General features: G+C 42.3%; 1 protein-coding gene across 1 annotated transcript; it reads right to left on the bottom strand.

Moving 5' to 3' along the window:
* Positions 1–1,104: 1,104 nt before the first annotated feature.
* On the bottom strand, positions 1,105–13,379 carry taf11 (TATA-box binding protein associated factor 11). The gene is made up of 4 exons (XM_033042377.1): positions 13,022–13,379; positions 5,857–5,944; positions 4,949–5,045; positions 1,105–1,686 (listed from the first exon to the last, which is right to left on the bottom strand). The coding sequence occupies exons 1-4, from the start codon at positions 13,348–13,350 to the stop codon at positions 1,556–1,558; spliced, it is 645 nt and encodes a 214-aa protein (XP_032898268.1). The 5' UTR covers positions 13,351–13,379; the 3' UTR covers positions 1,105–1,555.
* Between the last annotated feature and the right edge of the window lie 3,746 nt (positions 13,380–17,125).

Here is a 17,125-nt window from a genome sequence, read left to right on the forward strand (position 1 = left end):
GTTTATTAGACCAGTTAATTAGTGGAGATTCATATCTTTGACTGTATTTGGGGGGGAAGGGAGGGTGAGAGGAAATTATTTTTAAGATAACTTCTTGAATATTAGTGTCAATAACAAACTTTCAGTTAGATCCATAACATTGTTTACAAAGAACAATAACCTGTCCCTACCAAATACTGATGTTCCCCCATTTAACTCTCCATTTATAAAGCTGGCTGTCCATCAGTGGAAAAAATCAGCCAGACAATTAATATTTTGTCAGTAGTTGTAACTGAGTGTGTGGAATTCTCTGTGTTGTGAGTGTGTGGAATTCTCTGCCTCAGAGCACGGTGGAGGCAGGTTCTCTGGATGCTTTCAAGAGAGAGCTGGATAGGGCTCTTAAAGATAGCAGAGTCAGGGGATATGGGGAAAAGGCAGTAACGGGGTACTGATTGGGGATGATCAGCCATGATCACATTGAATGGCGGTGCTGGCTCGAAGGGCCCACTGCTGCAGCTATTGTCTATTATTGTCTATTGAAACAATTAATGTTTTCCTATTCTAACGGTGGCATCTTTTAGACTTCTCTGCATTTGGTGGGTACCGTATCTAAAGACTGGACAGCACCATGGTGCAACGGTAGAGTTGCTGTCTTACAACACTTGCAGTGCCGGAGACCTGGGTTCGATTGACTACGGATGCTGTCTGGACAGTTTGTACGTTCTCCCCGTGTGAAACACAATAAAGGTTAATTCTACTGAAGCTAAAATAACTTTTTTAATGTTGAAAGATACTTGACGTAAACTAATCTACAGGTGCACAGCCCTGTCCTCAGCTTTGCTGGTTGGACCAAATTACTGGACTCGGTATGTGGTGGATGATTGAAAGGAGCCCTCTGCATCCAGCCCCAACAATGCACATTCAGAAGTGGGGCAGTCTGGTCCAGGTTAACATCTTACACTTTGGTCAATAAATCAGAAAAATCTGCATTAAGATCTTTATGGTTCTTTCCGTATTATAGAGTGTATCATTTTTGCTACATTCAGAACAATCCGATTTGGCTTGTTATTGTTACTTTCAATAATTCATTGCTGAAGAACATAAATAATTTGCAAAGTATATTCAAATGCATAATATAAACTTTAATCTGAACTGTCCAAGCTTTATTTATAGTCGTATCTGCAGAATATAGTATTCACAATTTTTAGCTGTGCAATTCTGGAGCAGAATGTCAAGTAGTCTCATAATAATATCTCTCCACCAAGCTGCCTTGTCAAAGTAGAGCAAAGCGCCCATGATTGGACAAAAACATTTCATAAGGGTTTTTGCTCATTCAGTAAAACCAAAAAATGTGGATGTTATGTGGTTTACCAAATTAAACAGATTTGCAAAACTTCAATCTCCTTCAGAGGATCTATATTCTCCCAGAATCTGAACATCTTCAATTTGTAAAAAATACAAACCTGGTTGGAGACTCAACACAATTCACAAAGGACAACATTGAACTCACTGATGCACTTAGTTCAGAGTTCAGTTTTGGTTCAGAGTCTAAACAGTCACTTGTGCTGGTTTCTTGTTAATGGAATGACACCTTCTTGTACTTTGTATTTGGGATTTGTCCGCGCAATTTCAGCCGTCGTACTGCTTCTCGCATGTGTTTTGGCAGCAATGGTGGTGTTTCTCCCCATTTATCACAGACATCGAGAGCTTGCATTTGGAAAAAAACAAACAGCACAACTGAATTAAGGACAAAGATATGATCCACAGCTTCTCAACAAGAACAGAAGTATTAAAAACAAATGCTTGAAGCAGCATAGAAAATATGCTAACATAGATTCATTATTTATAAATTCAATACTGCATAAATTAGAAACACCACTTCATAATTGATATCTTTAAAAAATAATCTTTGTTTTTGTTTTCTAGAAATGTATTGAGACAATGCCATTAGCAAATCAAAGATCCTCAATTTTTGATTTTCTGAGAACGGCCTCACTGCATTTAATTAGGAACACATGCATTTACAGTTGCAGTCCAATTTTGACTGTCACAGTAATTGAGGCTCTTGAAGTAGTAAAATCAGATGATAATAGGTTATACAGAACTAATAATATGGACGATGCGAAAGAGGGGATGAGATGTGTGTAGAAATGGGAATGGGTGGTTAGTTTTAGTTTGAGATACAGTATGAAATGAGTCCTTGGCCCACCGAGTCCATGCTGACCAGTGATCATCCATTCACATCAAGTCTATATTATTCCAATTTCTCATTTGCTCCTTACACATTAGGGGCAATCTACAGAGGTAAATCAACCTCAGCCTGCACGTTGTTGGGATGTGGGAAGAAATGGACAAGGCAGAAGAAAGGGGTTGAGAGAGAAAGATAGATTAGCCTTGATTGAATGGCGGACTAGACTTGATGGGCCAAATGGCCTAATTCTGCTCCTATGAACTTTGTCTTATTGGACATTAGTAAGGTTTTTCACAATGTTCACTGCCTTGCCCTCATCAATCCTTTTGATAACCTCTTCAAAAATTCCAACAGATTTATGAGACATCATTTTCCACGCATAAAACCATGCTGACTATCCCTAAATCAATTTGTACCTCTCAAATTGCTGTTAGATCTTGTTCCTAAGAGTCCCTTCCAACAGTTTTCCCACCTGTAACATCAGGCTCACTGGCCTTCAGTTCTCTGCCTTGTCCTCTTTAAATAATGGTACAGTATTAGCCATTCTCCAGAACATCACTTGTGGCTCAAGATGATGCAAATATCTCTTCAAAGACCCCTACTATTTCCTCCCTAGCTTGCCACATGGTCCAAGGATGTACTTGGTCAGGTCCTGGGGATATATTCATCTTAATTTGCTTTAAAACCACTAATACCTCTTTGGTAATATCGTATCTGATCGAAGACGTCACAACTCCTTTGCCTCAATTCTTTAGCTTCCTTGATCTCAGTAAAATTAGATGAGAAGTATTCATTTAATGTCTCCCGCTTCTCTGTAGCCATTAAGGGGATCTATTCTCTCTAGCTTCTCATTTACTCTGGAATCTCTTCAGGTTTTCATTTTTCTTGCCTCCTTGCACCATTTCATTGTCTCTTTCTGCATTTCTGATTGCCTTGTGTCCCCTACACTTCTTGGACTTGTGGAGGGATTTGCTTGATCCCAAATGCCTAAAACAGATGGATGCCTTTTTTTCTGCCCAGCTTCAACATCTCTCATCAACCAGGATTCTCCGAACTTGCCAGTCTTGCTCTTCACCCCAACAGGAACATGCTGCCCCTGTCCTCTACCAACCTCACTTTTGAAAGGCACCAACTTGCCAGCCATCCCCTCACCTGCAAACACTCTCCTTCTGCAGTAACAAAAATAAACCTAAGTTCCTGTCTGATGCCTTCAAAACCGGCCTTGTTCCTTAACTGGTGGACCTGACCTATTCTTCATACCCACTTTAAAATGATTAGAAAACGAACACAAAACCTCTAGTGTTTTCCCTGTAACACAAGCAGATCTTAATTGCTACCTTTAACCGGGAACAATTGTGAACTTTTTCCCCACTTATTCGTAGGGCAACATCGCAAAGTTTACATGACCAAATTAGGGACATTCATAAATGTGTGTTTCACTTCGACTGAAAAATCATCTTAAATACTTGGTAACTAAATCACTACTTTGGCTAACATATAAATATCTTCCACATTTTCTGTTCAGTTATTGCTCTTCTGTGAAAACCACCAGATAAGCAATGAAGAGTAATAGAAGATAACACAGCAAAACTGTGGCTATTGCAACCCATATCACTTCAAATAACTAACAATAACATCATATCTGACGCACCTTTTTAAAAGTAAATTCTGTTCTAGATTTTGATAGCATGGAAATATTTCTTATTTCAATAATTATCTATGACCAAATAAGGGAATGTTCATTACTAGATTCATGGCAGAGTTCAATTCATATTAAATGTAGCTTAACGTCTACAGTTTTCTGAAGTACAGTGGACCTTCGACTTAATGGACCCTTTCATAACAGATTACGGTTATAGCGGATGAACATGCCGGTGCCGCCCCCGCTTCTGGTACCAACCCCGGCTCGCAAGGTGCACCAGCGAGCCCTTCTTCACCCATCGCTTGAACCATTTAGTTTGGCTGTTGCGGCTCATGTCGTATCCCCAGACAGCGCTTTCTTCGGGCCACTGCCACGGTGGGGATCTGCTTGGTCACCGTACGGCTCCCTCCCTTCTCACCAGCCGCTCCCCTGCTGCCTCCTCCTACCCCCGTCACTTTGTCCACTCGCCCTCCCCCTTCTTCTTCACTGCTGCTGCCTCCTCTGTCTCCCATCGCTCTGTTTACCTGGCCTCTTTCTCCCCCATCCACCGCTGCCTTCTTTTCCCCCAGAGTTGCCGACGTCCTGCACATTGGAGGACAGTCAGCACCTCCCTCAATTCGCCGTCAACAACAGGACGCGGCTGTGGGGGATGGGCCGGGGGCTGGGGGGAAGGGGCCCGCAATGGCCGGCTGCAGCTGGTCATTGGCGGTGGACTGAGGGGAGAACTGATGGCCGGGGGCCTCTGCGGCGGGCATGTCGCCACACTCTAATGTAACTGATGGGGTGGAGCTCCCTGGTGCAGACCAGCACCATCAACGGTTAGTTTTCAGCTGAAATGACACTGGGTGCTGAGGTAACTCAGCAGACTGAATCAGTCTGAAGACTGCTCCTGACGTCACCAAGCAATGATCTCCAGAGATGCTCTCCCACCCGCTGAGTTACTCCAGCACTGTGTCCTTTTGCGTATTAACCATCGTCTGTAGTTCTTTTGTTTCAACTACACACAATTATAGCAGACAATCAGCAATAACGGACACCACCCCTCCCCCTATGGGCCATTATAACGAGGGTTTACTGTACTCTGATTTGTGAATTTGATGTTCCCACCTCTACTTTGATTATCACTGAACACTTACCTTCTTCCATCACTTCACCCACAAAGACTTTTGATATACCCGACATGGCAATCACTACGTTCTGCGACACTGAGCAGCCAGTGATTGACTGAATCAGCTGAAAGAGAGCAGAGGAGAAAATCACAAATAACACAGTACAGGTCATTCTGCTATAATATGATCGTTCTGTTCCTAAGAAACCTCATGTTATAAAGACAATGTTAAAGAATCATGTTATTAAGACAAATGTGGCAATGAGGGAAAGGGCATTTAGGGACTCGAAAGTTTCAGACTAGCAATAACAAAATTATTTTCCCCTCTGATGTTCAAATTTAAAGATTATTTTAACAGCAAGTTTATTTTTGTCACTCAAAATACTGAAGGCTGTATATTACATTGTTTAATGGAGTATCATTGCACAAGTATCAATAGAAGTGCTTGCTCAGCAGACAGGGCATTCAAAATATAAAGTATAGAGGAAAGAACTCTAGTGGGCCAAAAGGGGTCATGAAATAGCATTGGCTAATTGAATTAAAGAAAACCTCAAAACTTTTTATATGTACATTAAAAAAGAGTGTTACAAGGAAGAAGGTGGAATTTGTGCTTAGAGTCAGGGTTATGTGAGATACAAAGTACTCATTTAATGAACCCACCTCCCCATCCTCAACCCCAATGTAGTATTTTTTGAAGTATTTTTTAAATTAATTGACCAAAAAAATATCTCAGAAAACTGAGACGTTGCAGCATTGATTGGCTGAAACTTTGTCTACTTAGTTTAATACTAAATGAGTGGTTTCAATGACTAATTTTTCCAGTTAATTAAAAAAATCATTGTTGCAGATAAATTTAATTTAAATTTAAATACAATGAACAAATTATAGTCATTTACCACAAACTCCAGACATTAGAATAATTACAGAATAACTAACCCTTTTAATCGCAGCTTTGGGAAAAGCAGAGCGGCGATACATCTCATAGCGATTTAACTGCTCCTCTGAAAATGACGAAACCAGGATCCTGTTAAAATGAAATAGTTACTTTAAATATGTATATATATTTGTCAGCTCCAATTCTCTGGAGACAAAATCTTCAACATTCACAAAACTCAACGCTGTTCACAACAAAGCAACCACTTGATTGTTACCCCCACACACAATTTATTCCCTCCCATTAAATCATAAATAACTCCAAGTAGGAAGCATGAAACTGCATGCTAATTTAAAAAGTACGACGTTAATCAGTTAAACACTATAAACGTACTATGATTCTGGACTGATAGAGCATTGGGGAGTGGGTGGGTGGGGTCAAGTGACATTCAAAAAGTACTTTTCTACACATTGTATGATCCAAGAAAAAAATTGGAAGAACCACTGACTGAAGTAAAAGCCCTGTCCCACGGTACGAGTTCATTCCAAGAGCTCTCCCGAGTTTGCCCTGATTCGAACTCGGAGATTTATGGTAATGGCCCCTCGTCGGTACCCGGGGCTCTCGTGGACATTTTTCCACATGTTGAAAAATCTTCACGAGTCTTCCCATGCTTACCTGCCGTCAGCGTAACGAGCCGCTAAGAGATGCCCCCGAGCTCCGACGTACCCGATACGTTCATTCTCCGTGCTTACCACGAGTTTGATTTTTTTTAAACTCGGGAGAGCTCTTGGAATGGACTCGTAGGGGACAGGGCTTTAAAGATATCTGAAAGCACCACATGGACGGAAGGAAACCAATATGAATGTAAATACTTGAGTTCAGAGGCAGCAGCGTTGAATCGGGTTCCTCCCCAAGACAAAATTAGGTGCAGATCAATGAGTAACTTTTCCCCAAAATAACCCAAAATTGTATTATGAATACAATTTGTATGTTATCTTTATGCAGATTGTGCACACTTAATTGGGCAATTCTTGCCCTAATTTCCCCATTTCCTTAGTCAAAACCAAGACTAGAATTAGAAGCTGAATAAATGAATGTTGATGTTTTATGGAGTATTTTATTGCAATTCATGCACTGTATCAGCATTTTGAAATGTCATTGACCTTAGCTCTGGCAGAGTTTGATGCTGTGGCCTGATAAACATCATGGTTTGCAAGAAATCAAGTTCCCGTTTCTATTGCTGAACACTCATTGGACTGCACACTGACTACACACTGCACTACTAACCAGCAATTTCAGTATGACTGTAGGTACAGTTTAATAATGCTCTATATTGGAATCATGGAGCACGTTTGGAGATAGGACTAAAAAACAAACTTTAGTGTGACAAACATGAAAAGTGAGGACGCTGCTGCATAGAACTTTTGGTTTAACTAACAGCCCTTAAAAATTGTGGAAATAAGGAATTGCAGATGTTGGTTTACAAAAGAAGCACACGGTGCTGGAGTAATTCCGCAGATCATGCCACATCTCTGGAGAACATGGTTAGATGATGTTTCAGGTCTAGACTCTTCTTCAGACAAATTGTGAAGTGGGAGGAGAAAGCTGGAAGAGAGGTGTGGCAAGACAAAGCCTGGTGCCTGGTAGGTAATGGGCAGATATCGGTGAGGGGATTTTTGTCAAATGTAGACAAATGGTTGGACAAAGGCCAGAGGTGAAAAGACAAAGTGTGAAACAAAAGGATTGAAGAGCTGAGAATTGTGAAGCTGAAGGCTGGAATGTAGAAGGGGGAAGGGAGAAATGTGTGTGTCCAGGTATGGCACATGGGAAGGATGTGAGGGGGAGAGGAGGGGGTGGAGGTTACATAAAATTGGAGAATTCAATGTACATGCTGCTGGATTGTAAACTACCTAAGTGGAATATGAGGTGCTGTTCCTTTCTTTCCTCTGGCTTCACAATTCACATCTCTTCGATCATTTTGTCTCACACCTGTCTTTTCATCTCTGACCCATGTCCAACCAATTGCCGATAAACCCCTCCCCATGTGTATCCAACTATTACCAGCCAGGCTTTGTCTTGCCCCTCCTCTCTTTCAGCTTCCTTTTGTTCCCCGCCCCCCAAACTACAATCAGTCTGAAGAAGTGTCCCAACCTGGAATGTCACCTATCCCTGTTGTCCTGGGATGCTGTCTGACTGTCTGAGTTACTCCAGAAATGTGTGTCTTTTTTGTGCCCATCATAAATTAACTGGATACCTAAACAAAAAGACAAGTGTTCTATGGTAATTTCCTGGACTAAGTCCATGCTACCTATCAATGCAATTGGTTGGGCAGAATGTGAGTTGCACCAAAACTGGTAAGATGTGGGCACTTTTTCTATGCTGAAAATCAAGCGTGAAATCTGACAGTGCAGCATCTTGGTGCAGATAAGGCAACAGCTTTCCAAGGTGGATCAATATAAACCTTATCTTAACAGCATGACAGCTCGAAAAGATGAGCAAGAAAATGAGGACCATTATTTTTAGTTACAAAACTGAGCTGCCCTACTTCTTATTAAAATAACTTATTATCTGCCTTGTGGATAAACCAATTTACATATGTATTTATATTCTGTTTATGGTAATTCTGGTAATGTCATCAAGAAATTAAACAATTCTGCAGTCCCTTTGAAATAACCTGCATCAGGTAGTAATTGAAGCAGATTAATGTTGTTAATGTTATTGAATAGGTTAGATTCATATAATGCAGATGGGAGAAAAGCAGTCAATAGTGCCCGAAAACAGAGAAAGCATATGGATTCAACTTCTCTACATGGAACACAAACATTTGGCCAAATGCGCCGTTTCCGCTGTGTAATCACTACGTATTGCAATGTTAACTAACGCACACCCCTGATTAGCCCCCCCCCCCCCCCCCCAGTACTGGCCAATCATCTCTCTCAAACTGCTTATTTCACTTAAAAGAATTCAGAGCAGTTTAAGAAATGTACAAACATTTGACATCCTAAACACTGACTTGAAGCACATAATTTGCCTCCATAAATGAAGCCAGATTTCCTGAATATCAATTTCCTCTTCAGCCAGACGAAACAACAGCTAACATAAAAATTAGCAGGGATAGGCCATCTTGCCTTTCAAGCCTGTTCTATCATTCATCATGATCATGGCTGAGCTTCCATGTGCGCACAATTTGCAAGCACTATCCTAACATACCTTGATTTCCTGCAGCTCCATAGTCTATGACTTTAGTTTTGAAGTAACATAACTGAGCCTCAACAGCTGACGAGAGAGAATTCCAAAGGGGGGAGGGGGCCACCCTCTGAAGAATGTTTTCATTATCTTAAACAGCCTACCCCTTTATTCTGAAATAAAGTCCTTCATCCTGTACTTCTCAGCTTAAGAATTTTGTAAATTTTGATGAAAGCTCTCTTCATTCTTAGAGACCCACTCTGCTCAGTTTCTTCTCTTAAATCCACCATCCTCTTTGGCAAGTACATTCTTATTTACATAAGGATACACAACTATTACACAATACTCCAATATTCCATGTGCTGTCCCATCAAGGCCCTGTACAATTGAAATAAATGTCCTTACTTTAGTATTCAAATCCTCTCATAACAAAAGTTAACATACCATTTGCTTCCTAACTGTTTGCTGCTTCTGCACATAGGGCTTTAGTGATATTTACAAGCATATTGAAATGCCTTGCACACCAACATGACACAAATCTCTCACCATTTGACAAATACTCTGCCCTTCTGTTGTGTGAACGTAAGTCGATGCTCTCAGGTTTTTCCACATTATTTCTAATCCACTATGTTCTCACATGTTACACACACTGCTAATTTCCTGAATCACTCCACACCCAATATTACAATTCTAATTTAGCTCCTCATGGAGAATTCCTACCAATGATTTCGTTTGACAGAACATTTATTTTAATTTTTGGAACCTTCAGCTCAAAATCAATTCAACTTGTGATTTTACCACAATTGATTTCTGGAAATTAATTCCAACTTAAACCAGAAACTTTGAGCTTAGACAATTTCTTCTTTGTTGATCATTAGAGCTGTTTGTTAGGGCACTATAGACATATCTGACAGTATGATGAAAGCAAATAACAAAGGAATTACAGCAATAGGCAGACTGGACTTTAGACTTTAGAAATGCCACCAAAATATGTTGACGCCCACATGTGTAAATATGCAAAAAGAATTTCACTGTGCAGTTGCACATGTGATAAATAAATCACCATTGAAACAGTGAATCATTGAACCATTGATAGTCACAAAAAGCTGGAATAACTCTGGGACAGGCAGCATCTCTGAAGAGAAGGAATGGGTGACATTTCAGGTCAAGATCCTTCTTCAGACTGGTTAGGGATAAGGGAAACGAGAGATATAGACGATGATGTAGAGAGATAAAGAACAATAAAAGATATTCAAAAAAGTAACAAAGATAAAGGAGACAGGCCCTTGTTAGCTGTTTGTAGTGCGACGGTTGGGGGAGGGATAGAGAGAGAGGGAAGGCCGGGGCTACCTGAAGTGAGAAATCAAAATTCATATCATTGGGCTGTAAGCTGCCCAAGCAAAATATGATATGCTGTTCCTCCAATTTGCGTTTCGCCTCACTCTGGCAATAGAGGAGACCTAGGACAGAAAGATTTGTGTAGGTAGACACAAAATGCTGGAGTAACTCAGCGTGACAGGCAGCATCTCTGGAGAGAAGGAATGGGTGACGTTTTGAGACCCTTCTTCAGACCTTCTCTCCAGAGATGCTGCGTGTCCCGTTGATTTACTCCAGCATTTTGTGTCTATCTTCGGTTTAAACCAGCATCTGCAGTTCCTTCCTACACACAAGGTCTGTGGAGCAATGGGATGGAGAATTAAAGTGTCCAGCAACCGGGAGAGTTGGGTGGTGGGCTGAGCGAAGGTGTTCCACGAAATGATCGCCCAGTCTACCTTTGGTCTCACCAATGTATAAGAGTCCACATCTTGAACAACGGATACAGTAGATGAGGTTGGAGGAGGTGCAAGTGAACCTCTGCCTGACCTAAAAGGACTGTCGGGGTCCCTGGACAGAGTAGAGGGAGGAGGTATAGGGACAGGTGTTGCATCTTCTGCGGTTGCAGGGGAAGATACCTGGGGAGGGGGTGATTTGGGTCGGAAGGGGTGAGTTAACCAGGGAGGGGAAGGTCTCTGCGGAAGGCGGACATGGGTGGAGATGAGAAAATGTGGTGGGATCCCGTTGGAGGTGGCGGAAATTTAGCAGGATTATGTGTTGTATGCGATGGCTGATGGGGTGGAAGGTAAGGACTGGCTCTTGCGACTATGAGGAGGGGGAGCAAGGGCAGCAAGGGCAGAGCTACGGAGGAGACACAAGTAAGGGTCTCATCTATGATGGGAGAGGAGAACCCCCGTTCCCTAAAGAATGAGGTCATCTCAGATGTCCTGGTATGGAACATCTTATCTTGGGCACAGATGAGACGTAGATGAAGGAATTGGGAGTAGAGGACAGAGTCTTTGCAGGAAGCAGGGTGGGAAGAAGTGCAGTCAAGATAGTTGTTGGAGTCAGTGGGTTTGTAATTTGCAGGAAACAATGAACCATTGACAAGTATTTAATATGGAGCTACTTTGACTGCACTACCGACAGAAGGACATTTGCAATATGTTGAAATAGTGCCCCACATACAAGCATAAGGCAGGATAATGCTAATAAATATTTTTGTAGGCTTGCCTTGGGCACAGAACCCATCTGGTGTAAATTACTGGCAAAGTTCAAGTTGGACTTGAACTTTGATTGGACAAGGTTCCCAATTAAAATGTAAACAGAAAATACTGAAAACATTCAACAGGTCGTGAAGAGAAAGACAGAATTCAAGTCTCGGGTTAGTTTGCTAAAATTCCAGATTAGACAGTATTTCGGCTGAAATACCTGTGTCCATCCACTGCTGTCATGCTGCCTTGGTGTGTCTCCAGCCAGAGCAGCATTACCTCCAGCTCCAAGAACAGCTTCTGCCCTGTCAACCATCAGGATCTCGAACTACCCTCAGATGACACAAAAGTTTGCAAATGACGAAAAGGTCTGTGGTATTGTAGGTGGTGCCCTGAAATGGGGGGACTATGTATAAACACTGCTGTAATTTCTACATGGTGAAACCAAAATGTATAAAAATGCCCTTTAATAAAATCTGACGATGTGCACTTTATCAACATGTGATTTTGTTCCATTACAAATCTCAAATTGTGGAGTACAGAGGTAAATAAATAAATGATGGGTCTTTGTCCCAAACGTTATAGAGGGCACTGTAACTCTCTACTCTGCACATCTCTACATTAGCACTAAACTAACATGGCTTTTGTTTTGGTTGGACTATGTTCTGGGCTTGCACTATTAGTGATAATTTATTGTATTATTCTTTAGTGTGTTTGTTTGCTGCGTTAGTGTATTAATGTACCTGTAAAGCTACAGCAAGTAAGAATTTTATTGTGCAGGAAGAAACTGCAGATGCTGGTTTACACTGAAGATACACAAAATGTTGGAGTAGCTCAATGGGTCAGGCAGCATCTCTGGAGAAAAGGAATAGGTGACGTTTTGGATGGAGTTGACATTTCGGGTCGAGACCCTTCTTCAAAGCCCTCATTGAATCATTCCCAGGTATTTCGACGGGTCTGAAGAAAGGTTTCGACCCAAAACATCCACTATTCTCCAGGGATGCTGCCTGACCCTACTGAGTTATAGTCATAGAGTCTTACAGTGTGAAAACAGGCCCTACAGCCCAACTAGCCCACACCGGCCAACATGTCCCATCTGCATGTCCCATCTGCCTGCATTTGACCCATATCCCTCTAAACCTGTCCTAACCATGAAACTGTCTAAATGTTTCTTAAACATTGCAATAGTACCTGCCTCAACTACCTCCTCCAGCAGCTCGTTCCATACACCTACCACCAGTAACTCCAGTACCATTTTGTGTCTATCTTAAGAATTTCAATGCTCGGGTCCCGGTGCAGATACTAATAAAACACTCCTGACTCTGTCCTTACACCTCCTCCTACACATCCACCGTGGGACCCCAGGTGAGACTGAATGGACCTCCTCAGCCTCAGCCTCAGCCCAGCGGCCCTTCCAGGTGAGGCAGAGGTCCACATTGACATCCTATCTCCACAGCCCAGAGGCCGGTTGCTAGGACACTTGTTGCTAAGGCCGCTCCGCGCCGCGCACACTCACTGCATCTTCTGGATTTCATCTTCGTCCACTCTCTGCTTCTTGTCCTTCTTGTCCCGGGGCGGCTCGACCTGCAGTTTCTTGGCCTGCTGCTCCTCGTCATCCTCTTCCTCGCCGCCGCCACCGTCCCGCGGCTCGGCCGCTTTGTCCGCGCTCTCCCCATCGGCCTGGCTCCCGCCGCCCGCCGCCGGGCCCGCCTCTTCCACCGAGGCCTCGGCTTTTCCCGAGGCGGCGGCCGGAGTCCCCGCCACTTCCCCGGCCATCGGCGGCTCGGCGGGTCCCGCCGGGGACAGCGCAGCCGGTTTAAACTTCGGCTCCTTGTCCAGCTCCATGGAGACGCTTCGTCAGGGCCCGGCCGATGGGTGGGAGGAAAGGACAAACCTGGCGGAGAGATCGCAAACTCAAAATTACACTCTGCCTTGAAGTCTGAAGAAAGGTCTAGACCCGAAACGTTCCCATTCCTCCTCTTCAGAGATGCTGCCTGTCCCGCCGTTACTCCAGCCTTTGGCGTCTATTCACGGTGTAAACCAGCATCTGCAGTTCTCTCCTACACATCGCCTTAAGGTGGCCAGCATGCCCACAGCAAGAGCCCACACAGAATAGTCTCATGAAAGTCAGATCATCTGTTCGTAAGTTATCGAGCAGAATTAGGCCATTCGGCCCATCACATCTACTCCGTGATCTATCTTTCCCTCTCAACCCTATTCTCCTGCCTTCTCCCTATAACCCCTGACACCCGTACTAATCAAGAATCTGTCAATCTCCGCCTTCAAAATATCCTCTGGAATAAGTTCTAGGATGCTCACTCAGTGAGTAATAAATATGACCAAAGCACGGGGAAGAGGGAAGAAATAAGAAATTGGCAATCCATTTTACTATTAAATGTTGATTATAAAATCCAAGGCCATCGCCAATCGAGTCCAGCATGTCCTGAACCAGGTGGTTTCGCCAGTCCAGAGCTCCACCATGCTGTGTAGAAATACCTCTTTACAGCTATGCATCTCTTGGGGATATAATAATGCATATGCGGGAGAGGAGTTGGGACACATTTATTGACCGGGAGAAGGCTTTTGACAGAATATTGCTCACATACGGAATGGCCACACTCTTTGGACAAGGAATTCATAATTAGATATGAGTATTCTGCACATACATCAGGAGAGCAATCCAGATTAACAGGTAGGAAACAGAAAGCTTCCTGACCAAATCTGTAGACAAGGATGGCCTCTCTCTTTCTTGTTTATGTGTTTTATCAAACTTTTGCCAAATCCATTGGGAAGGGACGAGCACAAAAGAAACTAAAGTCAAAGCCTCCCTATATGCATACAATGTTGTCTTTTGTTCTAATAGTTAGTCCATAGATTGAGGACATTTGCAATCAGTTTGAACTGGTCCCAGTGTGTAGGTGGGAATCAGTCACAGCAAATGTGAGCATAAAAGTGCTTGAGGAACTCGGAAATTCAGGTAGCATCTGTGGAGAGATTGGACAGACGATGCTTCTCGTCCAGACACATCTTCAGACTGGTGAAGGATCCCGACACGAAATGTTGTCTATCTGTTCGCTCCACAGTGCTACCTGACATGCTGAGTTCTTCCAGCACTTTGTTTATTTCTCAAGATTCCAGCATCTGCAGTCTCTTGTGTAAATAGGAAAAATGAAGCCGCAATCTCTGGCACTAGTGTGACTGGTGCTTTATTTCCTTTAGTATCCAAAATGATTGCCTATGAGTACTAAGGAATGTAGGATCTGCTTCATACATTAAAAACTAGGTAAAATTAGCCAATTCGGAATTTGCAGAATTTGTTTTCATTATATTAGGCATCTCTATTTTCTCACCTACTCGTTATTCCCTTATACCTTAACGACCACCAGCCCCCTACTGCCAAAACATTAGCCTTGTGAACTTGCAAATAATATTTTCTATACATGGGCATAAGTGTTTGAGAGAAGAATATGCAGACAGGTGCTGCAATAGTTTGAAAAATCATACACGTTCCCCGAACAGAAAACGGGTAAACATTGATCCAAAGAACAGGATAGAGAATTTGCTTTGAATCCAAAGGAGCTTCTTGTTATAAAAAAATTATGTTCAAATAAAGAAAATTGAGGTCTCTACTAACCTACCTCCATTGCACAACACTGCCCTCTGTGAATTAAGGTTCATGACAAGACTCTAGAAAATTTGGACAATTTCTCGTTTCTTTGGAGGCACCTCGAAGCAAAGGCAGACACTGATGTGCCAGGTTTTAGTTGATTGAGAAAATTTTGAAGACTGAGACCTCACCGTCAGTACATGGTCTACCAGGCAGCAGCGATTCTTGCCCGCCTTTATTCTTCCGTCTCCTACAGTTGGCAAATCAAGGCACTGCAAAAAGTATCACCAAGTTGCCTCTGCAAAATTGTCCAAACTCAATGCAAGATAAAGTGAGCCATCATCATTAGCATGCTCTCTCAGGCCATCAACCCTAGCTTTGAGTCTGATCTGGTTGGCAAGCCAGTTTATTCATGTACCTAACGCCAGATCTTCAAAAAGACATCCTATTATATCACCATTAGAGATTATTAGATGGATAAGAATGTGCACTAACCTTGAAAAATGTTATAGTCGCACTGACTGTAAACTTTGACTCAGGACCACTAAATGTGGATAAGGAACAATCAAGATGGTACTTAAAACCTTGACTGAATGTATTGGGAGCACAGAGAAGTCCAATGTAAACAATAGAGGGAGGGCGTCCTGCACATGTCTCATAGGGTCCATTCAGAACCTGCAAGGCCAGAAATCGAAACATTATCCACGATCTAGAGAGGTGGTCCAAGAAGAATAAGAAAACCTACATGGAATGAAGCTGATTGACCAGCAAAATCTCCTATCTACTTAGCTTCAATTGCCACCTCAAAGTTTCCTGTGTGAGTTGAAAAGAAAGATCTCATGAGTTAATATGTCCCAAAGGCCTCATGTTGTGCAACGTTGATTCATATAGTCAACTTTTAATCACAGTAAAATTTCCACAAAAAGTCTCATAAGAACATTATCAAACAACAGAAAATGGAGCAAGTGGTCTCCTTTCCTATTTCTATTCTACCTGTGATTTTGTTTGGATAGGAAGGGGATTATATTGAGACATCAGACCCTCTGTTTTTAAACTTTGTTTCATAATGGCATAACCTTTATTTCATAATCATGTTGAGAATTTTGAAATCAAAGTGTTGCTCAAATGGAATCACCGTAGATCGTAAAACACCAGCAAACAGTGACATGAACGTGACTGACACATGTTAGGATATAGGGAACAGAGCTTTTTGATAACATTATATTTCTGGAATGTAGAACTTACAAGGCTTGGTCAGAGTGTGTTGAAATAGCGATGTCTAGATAAGGGCTTCACAGCAGATAGGCCGTGACAGTGCTAGTGACAGTGTATAAATGAGATCTAAATGATGCTAACAGTCTAGTTCAATTTAAAAGGATGAAGTTGGTTGCTGGGGAATGGGGCTTCTCGAAGGATCCAAGTATGACGGCATGAGGCTGAACTATATTTTGTCAGAGGAAGTTTCTCTTCATCTACTGGATGTTGGACAAAACTCTGGCAATTTGGTAAGAAATCGAAGTTGGTAGTGATGATGTAGAATTGTTGTTAACTACATACATTTGGAAACCACCACTGCTTTTATATGTTGCCGTAGATTTCTCTCAATCTAAATTACAGAAAGTATCGGCATATTCAAACTCCCCTCATTGGACAACATTCTTCAACCCAGTGATTAGCTGAATGAGCCTTGATTATATTATCTCTAAGTAAAGTACATCAAATATTGGGTACAGATATAAAAACTGCAAAAATTACTCCAAGTGGGATTGTATCAAAACCCTACTCAATTAAAACAAGATAGTGTAGCGGGTGCGTGGAAAGCCCGGAATGAAGGCGAGGAGCCAGGTGAATTCGGTAAAGGCTTTAATTAGTACAGCACACTACTCTCTGCCTCATTGGGAGACTGAAGACCAACTGCCACTAAAAGGGAGAGCTAGGAAGGGGAGGGAAAAGCAGGGACTACCTGAAATTGGAGGTCAATGTTCATACCGCTGGGATGTAAATTGCTGCTCC

Source organism: Amblyraja radiata, chromosome 24, assembly GCF_010909765.2.
Source record: "Amblyraja radiata isolate CabotCenter1 chromosome 24, sAmbRad1.1.pri, whole genome shotgun sequence".
NCBI lineage: Eukaryota > Metazoa > Chordata > Chondrichthyes > Rajiformes > Rajidae > Amblyraja > Amblyraja radiata.